The sequence below is a fragment of the Sander lucioperca genome, chromosome 7 (genome assembly GCF_008315115.2).
Source record: "Sander lucioperca isolate FBNREF2018 chromosome 7, SLUC_FBN_1.2, whole genome shotgun sequence".
NCBI classification, from domain to species: domain Eukaryota; kingdom Metazoa; phylum Chordata; class Actinopteri; order Perciformes; family Percidae; genus Sander; species Sander lucioperca.
The window spans coordinates 18,951,140-18,968,192 of record NC_050179.1 but is presented as its reverse complement, the minus strand read 5'-3'; the positions used below and the strand labels follow the sequence as shown (position 1 = coordinate 18,968,192).

The 17,053-nt window shown below is 38.8% G+C and overlaps 3 protein-coding genes across 7 annotated transcripts in view; all 3 read left to right on the top strand.

The window, feature by feature from the left end:
* The first annotated feature begins 434 nt into the window (after positions 1–434).
* On the top strand, positions 435–1,969 carry si:dkey-42p14.3 (EF-hand calcium-binding domain-containing protein 10). The gene is made up of 4 exons (XM_031295222.2): positions 435–610; positions 1,225–1,389; positions 1,664–1,754; positions 1,861–1,969. Exons 1-4 carry the CDS (start codon positions 472–474, stop codon positions 1,904–1,906), a joined length of 441 nt encoding a protein of 146 aa, XP_031151082.1. The 5' UTR covers positions 435–471; the 3' UTR covers positions 1,907–1,969.
* A 994-nt stretch (positions 1,970–2,963) lies between these two features.
* Positions 2,964–9,484, top strand: samm50 (SAMM50 sorting and assembly machinery component). 3 transcript variants are annotated; one of them, XM_031295213.2, is made up of 15 exons: positions 2,964–3,143; positions 4,021–4,131; positions 4,456–4,557; positions 4,644–4,731; positions 4,896–5,002; positions 5,318–5,448; positions 5,747–5,834; positions 6,206–6,334; positions 6,631–6,702; positions 6,806–6,892; positions 7,209–7,279; positions 8,292–8,359; positions 8,453–8,599; positions 8,733–8,874; positions 9,299–9,484. In XM_031295213.2, the coding sequence occupies exons 1-15, from the start codon at positions 3,123–3,125 to the stop codon at positions 9,342–9,344; spliced, it is 1,410 nt and encodes a 469-aa protein (XP_031151073.1). In that variant the 5' UTR covers positions 2,964–3,122; the 3' UTR covers positions 9,345–9,484. The 3 variants fall into 3 exon arrangements, with proteins under 3 accessions (XP_031151073.1, XP_031151072.1, XP_035859003.1); XM_031295212.2 differs by having other exon boundaries at positions 8,444–8,599; XM_036003110.1 differs by having other exon boundaries at positions 8,432–8,599.
* A 519-nt stretch (positions 9,485–10,003) lies between these two features.
* Positions 10,004–17,053, top strand: part of api5 (apoptosis inhibitor 5) — a 14,296-nt gene continuing 7,246 nt past the window's right edge. For 2 of the 3 annotated variants that reach the window (XM_031295211.2, XM_031295209.2), the window contains exons 1-9: positions 10,004–10,322; positions 11,157–11,318; positions 11,462–11,555; positions 11,812–11,877; positions 12,458–12,609; positions 13,063–13,269; positions 13,744–13,770; positions 15,346–15,450; positions 16,031–16,120. In XM_031295211.2, the coding sequence (XP_031151071.1) occupies positions 10,251–10,322; positions 11,157–11,318; positions 11,462–11,555; positions 11,812–11,877; positions 12,458–12,609; positions 13,063–13,269; positions 13,744–13,770; positions 15,346–15,450; positions 16,031–16,120 (975 nt within the window). In that variant the 5' untranslated portion in view covers positions 10,004–10,250. The remainder of the gene's footprint in view (positions 10,323–11,156; positions 11,319–11,461; positions 11,556–11,811; positions 11,878–12,457; positions 12,610–13,062; positions 13,270–13,743; positions 13,771–15,345; positions 15,451–16,030; positions 16,121–17,053) is intronic. The other variant, XM_031295210.2, reaches the window with a different exon arrangement.

Sequence of the window (17,053 nt, the reverse complement as noted above, 5' to 3'; positions counted from 1 at the left end):
TCTATGGAAATACTGACAAACTTGCAAAATTAATCATTTTCAGCTTCTAAAATGTGTGTTTTGTTTCTCCCTGTATTATATTGTTCTAAATTAATTGTTTGGGGGTTTTGGACTGTTGGTCAGACAAAAAAGCTAAGTCAAAACATCACATTTAGCTTTAGGAACTTGTAATGGTTATTTTTCAGTATTTATTTGACATGACAAGAGGTGATTTGAAATCTGCCCTACTGTAACCTTTACTGTGTGTGACTACGTTTAGTTTTAGGTTAACATAAGGGTTGGGGTTAGGCTTGTAATTGTGATGGTAGGGGTAGACTGGGTAGACTGGCTGGACGTATCATGTCATTGAGTGACCTTACAAGTACTAGCGTGTGTGTGTGTGTGTGTGTGTGTGTGTGTGTGTGTGTGTGTGTGTGTGTGTGAGAGAGTGCAAGCGTACGTGCGTGTGCGCGCGCGCGGTGTTTGCGTATCATGGCAACAAGTTCAATCAAAAGTGAATTGGAAAAGATGGCGACGCAGAGAGAGAAAGACGCCGCTGATTATCTCGAGAAACACAAAATTTTCGAGCTCATGGAAAACCTGACCAGCATGCTCTTCTTTTACAGACCTGGTTAGTTAGAGCTTATTTTGTCTCTGTTGTAGACACAACGGACCTAACATCCTCTGCTAAAAACACTAGCTAGGTTTTGCAATAGCTAGCAAGCTAGCTAACTAACTCAAATTATAACACGTTTAAAGTTTTTTGTTAGCTTTTCAGTCTCTAATTATGCCTTTTTTAACTGTATCTGTGCTGGATTCGGATTGACCCTTCTGTTGCTAGATAATAAAAAAAGATAGGTTAGCTAATACACTGTAATAAACATATCTTACATAATAACCATAAACACATATAGCTAGGTTATTGCCTATAGTAACCTAAATGTGATTTGAAAAAGGACTTTTGCTGTGATGTGGCTCACAGTTCAATGTTACTAAGTTACTTAAAACTGTTCCTGCCCAAATATTCTGTTCTTCCCTTGAACATACCCAAGTGGTAGATTGTCTACAAAGTTTTGTGTATGTAAATAAAATATCAGTTTTGCATTGTTATATATTTATAGTTATTGTTCAGTTGTATTCTGTTGATATTGTTGTTATTTGGTTGCTGCAAACTTTCCCAAAGGTGTTCAATAATTGAACCTTTATTACCAGAAACAATTTATTGTGGTTTATTCTTTTATTCAGAGAATCCCAGAGAGTTTCTCGTTGAGCAGCTGGAACAGCTGAAGATGTCTCAGCAGAATGGTGTGAAAGGGCCGAATCTGTTCAACAACTCCAACCTGGATGCAGTCTTCGGGATACTGGACCCCGCTAATCAAAAATACATCACTTTTGCCCAATACAAGCAGGGTAAGCATAGGACATGTATATACACTATATTAGGCTTTCTTGGGCAGAGAGAGAGAGATCAACACTTTCAATATGTAACTGTTTATATAAGCAACATAATTCTAAGTTCACCCAAGATATTTATCAGGTTTTAATTCAGTTTAGTAGCCTATATACTTTTAATTCACCCAATTATTGCTTCATACAGCAACATTTAAAATCATCTAAGGAATCTTTTTTCAGAATAATGACACTTTTAAATAAAACAACTTCTCACAGAGCCTTTCCCCCACAGCGCTGACCACACTGGGCATAAAAAACATTAATGAATGTCCCGAAGGTGTAAATGAAGACAGAATATCCCATGAAACCTTCAAAACAGAAGCGTAAGAGCAGCTTGTAAAATCGAAACAACATGACAGGCAATATTCACCAGCATTTTAAAATTCACCATACCATAAAAGTACATTTTGTCTAATTTTGTTGTTACAGGATTCAAGGCCTGCAGAGATGCTCAGCAACATATGAACAACTGTGAACTTATGTTTGATGTTTTCTTCCATTCAGCTGATGTGTTATTTAATACATGATATAATGTTGATATGCATTTGGAAATTTTCATTGGGACTGGGTCTTATGTTGTAAAATGAGCACATTTTATGTAAGTATTGTTATTAAACTTTTAATGTTAATATGTATTCTGATTCAGGTAGTTTTCATTCAAGTATTCGCCAGCCTTTTTACACTAAAGTTGACGGTATATTTTTGAGGAATTTCTTCTAAAAACTTAAGGTTCCTATGCACTTAAGAAATATCACCACATCAAGGTGCAATATGTGATGAGGTACAACTGTTTATTAAGAGCTCTTAGAGAAGTATAGGATAACAGAGTACAACAGGTATTGTGCATCCTAAGTCTACATCCCAACTCAGCCTCCCAGTTCTGAAATATTTCCCTTTCTACTCTTATTGAAATAAAACAAAATACTTGGACAGTTTAACAATGTCTCATAGAATATATATATATATATATATATATATATATATATATATATATTATACTGTATATCTTCACCTAACAAGACAATACTTTGGTTTACTCCTCACCATGACCTTGCCTGAAACATGATTATGAATACAGTGTATATAAAAAAAATAATATACACTCTTGCAAATACATATACATTTTCTCCTACAGTATACTGTATGTAGTAATAAATCCATATTGCCATCCAACCCATAAATGTCAACCGAAAGTTGGAGTGGTTTTGAGTCTGTATCTTCTATTATATAAAAGCCAAACAAAAAACATGAGTCTTATTCTTTTATTTGTGCTTTTGTTTATAATTAGCAGTGCCTATTGCAAAAACTCAGCTTTTAATGTAGGCCTATATTTCAATAAATAAATAAATTAACCTCACCAGGCTAAGACATTTTAAAATATGACAGGATCTTTGGCAGTCGCTATCTGAATTTCAAATTTCAATGTAATGTTAAACATGTTATCATCATCATCATCATCATCATCAGTAGTATTGGTAATAATAACAATAACAGCATTATTTTTAAACATTTCGCAGCGTTGATGTATTGAATGTGCACCAGTCAGAGAAGGCGTGGTCAGTAAGTGACATGGCCGCCTCCTCATACGGAGCCTCGTCGCCTTATTCTCCTGTTACTTGTAGATTATATTAGACTTTTACCACGCAAATTTGATTTCATATTTACTGGGACAGCGCCCTGTGGAGCTCAGCATGGGCACCGTCCACGCCAGGGTAAGGAAAAGTCCCCTGAACGTGTTAGCTAGGACTTTGACCTCTCCTTGTGTTCATTTAGTTATCTGACACAGCGGCTACTGTTCTACAAGAAAAGGCCTATACTGTACATTCAACAAGGTCCAACATGGCTCAGGCATTCAGCTCTGCGATAACACCGAGGTCATCCTCTGCTAGTTAGTTTTTAACTCCACAATTAAACGTAAAGACTCTGCTTGCTGTATATTTAGATACAAATCATTGACAGTAAGGAAAGGTGCTAGTGGCTCCTCCGCTCACTGTAGTCTTGCTGCAGTCAGCACACTAACCGACCACCGGGCTTTATGGTGTGGTGTAGATCTAAACAATTAATCGTTTAGTCAATGACAGAAAACAAGTCAGCAACTATTTTAGAATAACTATTATTATTGAGTAGTCATATAAACTTCATCTAAGCAAAAATGTCAATCATTATCTGGTTCCAGCTTCTCCAATGTGATGATTTGCTGCTTTTCTCTGTTTTATATAGTTGTAAACTGAATATCTTTGGGTTTTGGTCTTATGGTCGAACAGTAAACAAGACATCATCTTGGACTGTGGGAAACTGTGATAGACACTTTTTTTTTACTTTAAAAAACAAACATTGTATAGACCAAGTGATTCATTAATTAATCTAGAAAATAATCAGCGATAGTAAAAAAATATTTGTTAGTTGCAGCCCTAGTGGGTTAGTGGAGAATACTTAGACACCAAACATGTATAATGTGTGTGATTATAGAATTTAAACTCCTCTTTGTGTCATTGTCCCTCCCCTCCCCCCTTCTATTTATTTGATTGGTAAACCATGGTAAAACTCTGATTGTGATAATATATATTTCCCTCATATTTTGTGTTGCAGAGCCTGGACCCTCTGCCCATGCGAGGGCCAGAGCTAGGAGTTCAACCTGACGATATCGAGGCTCCCGGGATTGAGCACGAGCCAAAGCAAGAAGTTCTTGAAAACAAGGATGTAAGATTTGTTTTGTTTCAGGCAGTAATTACATCAGTCTCTCTCACTAGGACATATTGCCAAACCACCTTTCTCCACACTAGGTTTGTGCTTTGCCAGCATAGTAGTAAGTGAGTCCCTGCCTCATATCCATACCAAATAAATCTAAAACACAACCCGAAATGCCAGGAAACTGCAGTATTAGTGGACATTTTATTGAAGGGAGAAACTGTATCATAATATTTGGCTAATGAGTGTTTTTTTTTCTTCATAACATTAATATAATGTATTTTTATGGGTGTTCCAAATGTTCATAAAGTTATCTGTCCCTTCTTGTTTCTTAAGGTTGTAGTTCAACGAGTGCACATAGATGGGCTCGGAAGAACCAAGGAGGACCTGTTGACTTATGAAATCGCAGAAGTTTTCCGGGCAAGGAACTTGATTGATGTAGGTGCATGTTGATACAGCTGTACCAATCGATGCTTGTGAGTAGCCATTACTGGCATCAACACATGGTTCAATTTGTTGTGCAGGTGATGCGAAAGTCCCATGAAGCCCGACGGAAGCTGCTTCGTCTCGGTATTTTCAGAAAAGTTGAAGTTGTTATTGACACGTCACGAGGTACTTGTCAATCACTGCACGGTCTTATGATTACACATATGGACTTTCTTAACAAATGTACAAATTCTAATGATGCCTTTTCTGTGTTCTGTCTCACTGTTTTAAACCAAACATGAAATTATTGTTGACATTTTGTGTGTTTTCTTTTTCTTTGTTTTCCTTAGGTGAGGATGCTCTTCCTAACGGCCTCGATGTGACGTTTGAAGTCACCGAGCTGAGACGGATGACCGGCAGCTACAACACCATGGTTGGAAACAACGAAGGAAGCATGGTGAGTGCTTCCTGAAAGGCCACCTCCTTTCTTGGATCCAATTATAGTGTCATACTACACTGGCTTAAACACACTGGTTTAGCAATATCTTCCTGTAAAGATAATTTCCAATGTTGACTTCAACTTTAGTTTGTAGCACTGAGATATTTCATTGTGATTAAGTTATTTGACTTTGACCCACATCTATATGTCTGTTTGCTTTTTTTTTTTATGCATTTACTTTTTCAGACAGATTGAGTTAAATTTCTATCTAATCTATTTTTTTTATTAGTTTGGTTGCCTCTAAATACAAAACCTTACCTGCTTTAATTTCAGGTACTAGGCCTGAAGTTACCCAATGCATTAGGTCGAGCAGAGAAAATGACCTTTCAGTTCTCCTACGGAACCAAAGAGACATCATACGGCCTGTCCTTCTTCAAACCCCAACCAGGAAACTTTGAACGCAAGTAAGATATGAGCAGCTTCATAAAATAAATCTAATCACCTTGATACATGGTTTATGTTTACACAGGCTTATTCTTTTGCTATAAGTTCTGCAGTTCAGTTTTGCAGGGTGGTTGAAGTTGGGCATTAGATAGATAAGATGACTCTCCTGATACTTTAGCTTTAGATTTGGGTCCATCAGTGAGCAAGTAAATGCCTGAGCGATATATGCAGTAACTATAGATGGGTATATTTTGTAATCACAAAGGAATCCTAGCAGCAGGGTATTGACATATCTTCTTCTCTTTTTTTCACTTCAAGCATCTCACTCAATGTGTACAAAGTAACAGGTCAGTTTCCATGGAGTTCACTGAGGGAGACGGATCGAGGCATCTCTGGAGAACTGAGCGTAAATACTTGTTTCTATTTATTTGCCTCTTCTGTTGTTTGCAAGACAAATGATCTTGCCTCCTTGCACATGGATGAAGTTAATTAACACATTAAGGTTTTGTTCAACAAAATGAGCTGAAAAGAGTCATAATAGAAGGCATCAAAAAAGAGACCGGTTCCATCAGAAAGTCCAGTTCTGCTGAGTTTTGTTCCTTAGAAACTAAAAGTTTGGACTTCTTTGAGATGTCACAGAGCCATTGTTTTCCATATGTTTTAAGGAGACAGAAAAACAGTTGCTATGTTACAAACAATGTATGCTCATTTACTGCATGAGATCTGTACAAACAAAAGTAATAAACTGGTGTCTTATTACCAATTTACCACCCACAGTTCCCTGTGTGGAAGACCAACCAAACCCTGAAGTGGGAGGGAGTGTGGAGAGAGCTGGGCTGTTTGGCTCGCACTGCCTCATTTGCCGTCCGGGAGGAGAGTGGCCATTCCCTAAAGTCCTCACTTTCGGTATTTGTCTCTTATTTTACATTAAAGATTTTAGCATGGGCTTTAAAATAGCTGTTGAGTTTAATGTAGTCTGCTGTCAGAGAATTAATGGCAAGCTGGTATTCAGTGCTTTAGTCAGGGTTTTCAAAAATGTTTGCACAACACATTCCGATAACATTGCGTGGGGGATATTGAACAGTGGATATGAATTGTTGGAATGTTGAATAGTGCAAAAAGACTGAATATCCAAAAAGACACTTTATTAGTGAACACATTTTTAGCAGTAGTTTTGAGAACGGTGGCATTTTGTTTTTCAGCATTCTATGGTCATCGACACCAGAAACTCCTCCATCCTTCCCAGGAAAGGTGGCCTGTTGAAGATCCATCAGGTTTTCTGTTTAACACTAATCCAGAGCTTTTTTCAAATGCTATTTGAAAACAATATGACTGATCTTGTGCACCAGGTTGACGTTTTGTGTTGTGGTTGTGTAGGAACTTGCTGGTTACACTGGAGGAGACGCCAGTTTCCTGAAGGAGGACTTTGAGATCCAGCTCAACAAAACACTCTTGTGGGACTCGGTGAGATTCTACATTTGACATTTCAGCCATTTAGCAAATAGTCTCATCAAAAGACACTTAATGCAGTTAAACTTTAAGCAGTTTTACCGGGCCAAAGTAAAGAATGGTAGTAAAGAATTTGAGTAATATACTCAGGCTTTTGTGAGAACGGTCTGTTAGCAGAAAACTAAACTAAATGACCAACAGACTTCTTTCCAAAAAACCTTGGTGTAGTCCTTCTTTAGCCAGGAATACATTTTTATGTTAAAAAAATCAACAACTTCACGCACTTCTTTGTTAGATTGTTGTGACTAAACCCTTTGACTTATTCCTCCAGGTCCTTTCTGCCTCATTGTGGGGTGGTTTGCTCCTGCCCATTGGTGACAAGCCAACAAGCATAGCAGACAGGTACAGAAATACAATGCACCACCCTATTACCATTATCCACAAGACCAGGGGTTTTTGAAGTCTTGACTTGAGACAGCTTAAGACTGTTTTTTCCCCGCCTATATTTTGTTTTCATTTTGGCAAATTGGCACCATTAAAAGTATTTCAAATTATCTATTGGCAGTTCCTGTTTGCAATGTACCCATGGATGCCTCGTAGGGTTGGGCATCGTTTGGATTTGAACAATTCTGATTCCAATTCCGATTCTTCCTTTCAATTCCGGTTCTTATCGATTCTCGATTCCGATTCTTTGAGGGGTGGAGTTGGGTCACGGGTCACATGTCTATTTTCACAAATAAGAGGAAAGTTTTATTTTGATTGAATGGTGGTTTGCAGTTTTACCGGGCTTTTTCAATGTAAAATAAAGCCACACTAGAACGCTGCTTACTGTGCTCCAAGGCTGCAACGCAACAAGCGCCCGGCCGCTTCGGAAATTGGGAAGCGATGATCGGATTTGAAACCAAATCCTCTAAACGGTTCCAAACGATTCCAATAAAGTAACGATTCTACTGGAATTGTAATTTTTGAAATGATTTCAAGTAGGAATCGGTTCACGATGTCCAATCCTAATGCCTAGACAACTATCACTACTTTAATGCTGAAGAATGCTTAAAAACGTGATCATTCTCAGGCAAGTTCTGAAGGAGTGTCTTTTTTTCAGTGATTTCTAAGTAGATATATATATATATATATATATATATATGTTTATTTGCGATGGACATGCAGATATTATATATGTCCTTGAAAAGTGTAAATCACGTTGATTCTAAACATATGTGTATCATGGATGTGTGTTCAGATTTGACCGAGCTATGACTTAGGAGTGAAGTTTTTGACGCAAAATGCTGCAATTGTGCAAACTAAATTAAACATTTTTAAAACACAATTAACTGTAGGGTTCTTTCTGTATTCACAGAAAGCTCATAACTGTATTACATATTGTATGTTTTATGTGTCTTTGTCAACCTTCTAGGTTCTATCTTGGTGGCCCCACCAGTATCAGGGGATTCAGTATGTACAGTTTGGGCCCACAGAGTGAAGGTGAGACATTAACTTGGCTGAGTTGCTTGGTAACCAGACTGAAGTTTGATGGTTAATTGAAAATGTTGTTTGCTGGAATTACTGATATGGCAGGTGACTACCTGGGAGGAGAGGGCTACTGGGCTGGAGGCCTCCACCTTTACACCCCTCTACCCTTCAGACCAGGCAAGGGGGGCTTTGGTGATCTCTTCAGAACACACTTCTTCCTCAATGCCGGAAACCTTTGTAACCTTAACTATGGTGAGTAGTTGGAAACAGAACAAGCACCTCAAATAACTGTTAAAGGTTAATGTTGTATGGAACAGACCTTGACATTAATGACTCAATTCTATTAGAAAGGATTTTTTGCAGATGCCCTTTTGTTTTTACTCAGGTGAGGGGCCAAAAGCACATTTGAAGAAACTGGCAGAAAGCATCCGTTGGTCATATGGACTGGGCATTGTGCTGCGTTTGGGAAACATTGCCAGACTGGAGCTGAATTACTGCATTCCCATGGGAGTCCAGAGTGGAGACAGGTAGGGCTGATAAGGGTAGCTAGTTTTAGGTAAGATTTGGAATTGCACCTATTTGACTTACTTTAAAGACATTTAAGGCACACTGGGTAAACTTTATGTCCAATAGCTCTCCCTGCAAACAGAAGATAAATGATTTAGTTAGAAAAGACCAGCATAGACCAAAAAACCACAGGCTGTACAGGTGGATGACTTCAACTCATGCAGTGTAAATGTCACATCTGTTTACATGTGTGAAAGTTGTGTATTTACTGTATGTGCATGTTGCTTAGTAAATATTGAGAAAATCTTTTCTGTACAATCATGTAGATAAACACTTTCAAGAGACACATGTCCCATGCATAGTGTCCTTAACATGCACTGGAAATAAACTGATTCTTGGTTTGCTTTGCTATTGATTTCAACAAATTTTCTCTGTTACATGCAGGATATGTGACGGGGTCCAGTTTGGAGCAGGAATCAGGTTCCTGTGAAACCACCTTTCACATTTTTTGGATCTGGAACTTCCTGTGTTTCAACATTAATTTTATGCCACAAACATTTTATTGGAAAAGGAAATTGCTTGTACAGAATTGTTGCGACTAATTAGTTCAATTAAAGTGTTTGCACTGACTTTCTGTTTTGATGTATCTTTTTTTTGTAATCATTTGCGATCAGAGGTTAAATACAGTACTCATAGTCAGATTTTACTCGGGTCATATTACTGTGTATAACATACAATATGTCATATATTATCAAGTGAAGGTGAAGAGGTAAATTCGTCAACAGACAATGTACCTGACTCTGGCACCAGTGGACATGGAATATATGGTATGCTTGGAGACGTTGTTGAAAACTGTTGCAGTTAAATGTGTGTGTGTGTGTGTTGTAAAGACATCCTACAAAAATAAAAGTAGTGCATCTAACAAGTAGGACCACCCGTTCTCCTAATCCGTTCTGTCAATATAAGCGCCCTTTCATGTGTTTATGTCATTTGAACATACTAACAAAACTTGTGGTTTTACCTGGGTTTGGTTTTACTCATGGTCTGTAAAGAGGTTGGTTTTACTGCGTACGCTGCGTACCAGTTCGGCGTACACTAGCGGTCACGTGTGTTGTGAGTCTTCACGCGATTCGCCGCACATGCGCATGCGTTCTACTCATTGTTCCGTAGCATTTTAGCTTGCACACTAGAGATTGCGGGAAGGCAGACTGTGGGGGGGTATTCATTCACGGGCTTCTCGAAATTTCACTTGCCCGTCCCCTTTCCGAAGAATATATATCCCGATAATACGGTGTTGTTGGAGCTACAGTCGTCTGAAACGGAGCAAAAAGCGACCAGAAAGGGGTTTTCTTGTGTGGTTTTATCGGCGGTCTTATCTGTGAGCGGACGCACGCTGATGGCGGTCACTATCGAGGATCTCTATCGGAGCTACGGGGTCCTTGCTGATGCTAAGGATAACCTCAGCCCGGTAAATAAAAGCCTACTTGTTCATTTAAAAGCATTATTTAGCCGAGAACTTTGTTTCTTTACCGCATTACCTTATTTTACATCTGTAAACTTTGTTGTAAGATACATAACATTGTTGTGTGCGTGCTAGGCTAACTGTAGCTAGCTAAAGTAGTGATCATGCTAATGTTAATGGCCTCCCCATAGCGACCCTTACGATAGGCGGTACTAACTCGACATTCATTATTTTTAAGTCAACCAAACGGCTATTTTCTCACTTAACGTAACTTCTCATTCATGACTATGGTTCTCTGGATATTGATAGAAACTTTTGACTGTTTTTTTTTTTTTTTTTTTTTTAGGTCGAGCACATTAGGGCTTTTGCACACCCTGCACAAAACCATTTGATCAATTTCTAGTCTCCCAATTATAGCCTGGATGGCACCACCAGGCTTATTTTCTCAGACTTTAGAAAGCTTACCCAGAACCACATTGGACATCATACAACTGTTTTCATAGGCTGAGGAATACCACCTTATTTGAAAAACCAGGCATAGCTGCATCAAGTCATAAACAGACTAGTTTCAGAGCATTCCTATTTCACTGTAGTAACTCTAGTAGTACAGGGGGTCAAAAGGTTCAGCTGTTTGCACCACCAGTGAGTGCTGCAAAACAGTGTGCTTTGGACCAAAGCACTTCCAATCTGGAACATATATATATATATATATATATATATATATATATATATATATATATATATATATAGAGAGAGAGTGAGGTTCAGTATGAATTGTAATGTAATGCCACTGTTGTATATCTTGTACAAGTTTATGATGTACTCTCTTTTATTCTTCAGCACAAAGATGCCTACCAAGTAATCTTGGATGGCGTGAAGGGTGGCCCGAAGGAGAAGCGCCTGGCAGCACAGTTTATTCCCAAATTCTTCAGCAGCTTTCCAGAACTGGCCGATTCAGCCATTAATGCCCAGCTTGATCTTTGTGAAGATGAGGATGTGTCGGTAAGTATTAAAGGACACCGCTGTGCATGGGTACCTCATATTCCCAAGTTGATGTGAGGTTTCTCGCTTGATTGATTTCACAATTGGAATTTTATTCCACCATATCAATCTCTCTGTCTTTATGTGTGCTTGTTTTTATCCAGATCCGACGGCAGGCCATCAAGGAGCTTCCGCGGTTTGCAACTGGCGAGAACATCCTCAGAGTTGCGGATATTCTCACCCAGCTCCTTCAGACAGGTACTGGAGACTTTGATGTCCCTTTTTGTGTATTTATACTCTAAACACAGCCATGTTGTTTGTTTTACTTGCATGGCTATGATCCATCGTGAATATCATAACCCGTTTTTCAGTTAGTATAATTTCTTTGATATCCTGGAAATCAGATTTGCTTGTCAGTCCCAACAGCATATTTGTCTCTTGATCATTTTTTTTTGCTCATCTTAAACAGAAATCTTGAATGACTACTGATGAATCTGTATTTTTGTGCTTTCAGATGATACAGCAGAGTTCAACCAAGTGAATGCATCACTTATTGCTATCTTCAAGATAGATGCTAAAGGTAAGTGTTGCTTTCCCGCACTGTTTAGCCAAAATAATGCTCTTGTATGCTTGTCAATTATTCAGCCCAGTTCAGAGCTGTTCTTAAAGGGGACACTGTGAAAAATAACTTTCTTACTCGTGCTTCTTGAGCATACTTATATCCCAGATTGAGATTTCTTTTTGCTTGTTGAGATGAGATGGTTTGTCGTAACCTGTGTTTTAAGGGCTGTCTCATTGGCCATGTGAAACAAAGGATGTCATTTACAGCTGCCTGTGTAAATTGCCCCTACTAACATCACCATTCATCTATCTCAGCCAGTATATCTGCCAGTTGAGTCTATTCTAGATCTGAAGGATGCTTTTTATTTTTGGAAATAACCCCTCAAAATATTTAGGACTGGGACCAGAATATTATTTAATCCTGTATGTCTTCACAAATGTTCTGATTGTACTGTTTTGTAAACATGAGATATCAAATCAACTTGCTGTGTATTTCACGATTGTTGCATCCCTAGTTCCGATTGGGGTTATCCTCTTGAGTTTGTAATTATTCACTTGCATTGACACAATCCCGTCTGCTGCTGTCTTTTATCGTCCAGGTACTCTCGGAGGCCTCTTCTCTCAGATCCTTCAGGGAGAAGACATAGTGCGGGAAAGGGCCATCAAGTTTCTTTCAACCAAACTGAAGACCCTGCCAGAGGACGTCATGACAAAGGAGGTGGAGGACTACGTCTTTGCAGAGACGAAGAAGGTTAACATGTAGTGCAGATTTGATTAGTGTTCTTTGATCATATATGAGTGATATTTTGCTGTGTCAGTTTGAATGTAACAAAGGTAATTGTATCACACCCCATCACAGCGTCTGTTGTACTGGAATCAGGGTGTGTTAAAACTGCTGCTTTAGATGGTAATTTTGCTGACTATGTAGGTGCAGTCTGAAACTTATTTTCTGTTCTTAAACATTGCATGCATTTATTTTGTTAATTAGTGAAACGGATTTGTGAATTTGTAGTATAATCGATATGATTTAATGGGGTTAGTAACCATTTAAAAAGTGGAGATGAGCTTTTGCCTTGTGTCTTTTCTTTAACTCTAACTGACTTATGTGAACACTATGTTAGATGGAGGTGGATGTTGGCCTGTGTAAAAACAGGCAAGACACATCTTGTTCATAAAGGGTTTGTTTTCTCTTCTTCCTTCTCAGGTGCTGGAGGATGTGACGGGAGAGGAGTTTGTGCTGTTGATGCGTGTAGTGTCTGGCCTGCGGGTGCTGCAGACAGTAAATGGGCGGCAGCAGCTTGTGGAGCTGGTGGTTGAGCAGGCTTTCCTGGAGCAGGCCCTCAACCCAGCCGATCCTGACACTGTTGACCGCCTGCTGCAGTGCACGCGCCAGGCCTTGCCCCTCTTCTCTGTGAGTACAACCAATAAACTTTACCTCAACCATGTTCACTGATTAAAACACGACAAACAGTTAACACTAGAACCGCCAGAACCATAGCCTTTGGGCCTTGTGATTAAAAAATGTAAATTGCTCCGTGATTGTTATTGCACATAATTCATCATAATGATAGAAAAACGCTTAGAAAACCAAAATAAACGGGTTTTTGGTGTTGTTTTTCACAAAAACACCCTTTTCAGTTGCCAGGAGCAGCACCCATTAACGTTGGTACTCTCCTCTGCCCTCTCTTCTGCAGCTGAATTAACACATTTGCATATTGGCCATACAGTGCATTGAGGCAATGAATGGGAGTAAGCACACTTTCTGACTATAAAAGTTGTGTCCCGACACGGGAGTCCCGTATGTGCACTATATAATATTAGGAATGTCATTTATGTGACTCATTTAAACACTAACTAATGTTTCTAAATTGTATTATTTTTATAGGTTGGTGTGGATGTGCGCGATCATATGGCAAGTTGTGTGTTGACTGAAAATATAAATGCTGAGGGAAGTTATAGTTGTTCTTTTTTTAGGCAAAATGTGAAAAACTAGACTTATCATTTGCACCGTGATTATATTAACCATTTAGTTTACTTGCCAAAATAAAAATGCTGAAATTGATTACAATGTTTCAGCATTTGTTTATACCATTTTTATGTTTTACGCTACTTACAACTCATAACAGTATCAGATACATCCAAATAGATTTTTTTTGCAGTTGTTGCTACAGAAACCTCCAAGATTTAGTTTGTGCTGAACTGAACAACATATAGCGCAAATGACAGTCACAGGACTATTACTGCATTGAGTGGCAGCGTGATTCTAAAAATGGATACGAAATAGCACATTTTACACCGCTAAGAGTTCACCAGTTTTTTGTGGGTTCAAGCTGTTAGACAATCTGGCTGTGAATAGTGGGAGGTGGCTGTGTGTCAGCTGCTATAGAGATGTAGAGGGATGATGTGTTTATGGCCCATCAGCCAAACAAAAGGATACAGACGCTCTTGGGCGTCGGGGCTGGCGGTGCTAGTGTTAAGGGCTGTAACTAACCACTGTAATTTGTTTCGATTGATGGCTTGGTCTAAAAACTGGTGTAAATGTCAGTTTTATAAGCACAAAGTTGCGTCTTCGAATCGCTTGATGCAAACATATTCAGTTAACTATTATGAGCAAAGAAGCTCCAGCCAGAGAATGTTTGGCGTATTTGCATTAAACAGGGGTCCCGTGGGGTCTTAAAAAGTCTAAAATTCTGAACTTTAAATTGAAGGCCTTAAAACGTCTTAAAAAACGGCCAGATTTTCATCCGAGGTCTTAAATTTCATTTAGTCAGGTCTAAAAAAGGTTTTACTCTCGTTGATTTCCAGAAATGCTGGCCGCAGAAAGAAAAAGTATCTAGTCGTAACCTACAAAGCGGAGCTCTAGAGTCTGTGCTCTGTAACAAAACCAGCACAACGCTGCCCTCAGAACATTGGTTCGGTGTGTTGTAGTTCTTTCTGGGGGGTATTGGTGTTGGTACGTACGCGGTGATAAAACGCAGTACCTGCCCTCGAAATAACGTCTGCGTCTCCTCAGAGTTTGTTAAAGTTCGGCTAGGCCTACGTGTGGAAAATGGAAAAGTGTACTTTTAACGAGACATGGCTAGATCACCGCGATTTCCGCTGTTGGTTACAAGTAGGGTTGGGTACCGAAAGTATCGGTTCAGGCACCGGCACCGTTTTAAAAGTATTGTTTTAGCACCGGTATCAGGAAAAAACCCAAACGATACCCAACCCTAGTTACAAGTACCCGTTTTTTCTTTATGGTCTTAAAATGTCTTAAAAAGGTCTTACATTTGACTTACTAAAACATGCAAGAACCCTGATTAAAGGGGAATTAAAGGATTACATTTTCTGTCGATCGAATAATCAATTAATCGACAAATCGTTGCTACTCTACAGACAGACATTGTCTGTTTTTACATGTATTCATCATGTTTGCATACAGTCATGACAAATAACTTTTTTTACTTTTTGTGTGAATTAATCATGGTGTTCTCCTCTCTTGCAGAAAAATGTCCATTCCACACGTTTTGTAACCTACTTCTGTGAACACGTCCTGCCCAACCTCAGTTCCCTGACAAGTCCTGTGGCTGAGCTGGACATTCAATTGGAGGTAAAGTCTTGCTTTTATATTTATTTATCACACAAGTCAGATCTAAAAGTAGACTTGTGAATTCCCATGGTCCTTTAGTGTGTTTTAAAATTTGAAGTCTGTACCTATGGTCAGTCGCGTCATAAATTTGACTTTTACCGAGTACAATTCCCCCATTTTATGTTGGATTTAAGTGCAAAAAGGGTGGGTTGCAACTATTAATTCACTTTTTTAACACTGGTTCAATTGTGGATGAATTTAGCAACTATGGTGCTCAACTATAACGACAAAGTGTTTTGAATTTGCTACCTGTCTGATTTGCGCCTCTGACTGGCCTCCATTCAACCTAAATCAGCACTTCCATTCCTTAGAGCCCTAATGAATATGGCCACTGGTGTGAGGTCGATACTCCTAATGTCTGACATTTGGTGAGCGGTTGTAGTAGTAAACAAAGTCAGCATGGCAGCCACCTGTCAGAGGTGTCAGCCAACTGCATGTTGTTAATGGGTCATTAGTCTGCACCACGCAACACTGTTTCTCATTAGCAATGCACTTTACACTGTGAGGGGATCTGCTAAGCTGTGTCTGTTTGTGTGTGTAGGTGCTGAAGCTGCTGGCTGAGATGAGTCCGTTCTGTGGAGACATGGAGAAGCTAGAGGCCAACCTCAACATGCTGTTTACCAAGCTGCTGGTGAGAACGGATTGTCCTGTTGTTGAACATGGAGAAATACAAGTGGAAATGCACTTAAAAATCACGATACAGTGGCTTGCATAAGTTTACACACCCATGCTAAAGTTGACTAAAAAGAGAAATAAAAAAACATCTTTTGGAAATTGATCTTAATGCCGTATACTTATACCCCCTGTATTTTAAGGAAGAACATTTATTTATTTACGATACAGTATTCATTCACAAAGAAAATTGGTGTATTTTAAAGGTTGGATTTTTCCTAATTTTTTTAATTAAGCCATTAAGATCAATTTCCAAAATATGCTTTTTTTATTACTCTTTTTAGTCAACTTGAGCATGGGTATGTAAACTTGTGCAAGCCACTGTATACATTGTCAGTTTTCCCCCCTGATCCATTCTGAGATTCTGCTGGTTTATTTTAGCATTACCTTGCTTTACATTCATGTTGTTGTACATCATTTCTGTCAGCTTTCAACTCTGGGCCCCTGGTCCACTAAGATACTTTATTAGCAGTTGTCAGGACATTCAAGAACACTTCCTTTGTTCAGAATTCCCCATCTGGTCTGGGTATTTCAGCACTCTTCCTTTTTAAAAACCTGCATTTTTTTTTTACAACTACTACTGTCAGTGTTGTTGAAATCAAAGTAAAGGAGAATTTATTGAAACATGTCCTCCATAGGCTATTGATTTTGTTTCTATAAAATACAAAGACCTCAGAATCATGTCAGAAACATAACCAATTACGTGACCATTAACCAATCATGCTTTGTATGATGTAATGCTTTAAATAGAAAGTGTTTTTTATTTTGTTTAATGTAGCCTATAATGTTTATTCTCTGTACTGGAATCATAACATTTGTTGCCATGACTGTGGATTTGCCTGCCCATGGACTGCTGATGAAATTTAGTTAGTAAGCGAATTCTGGGACAGTG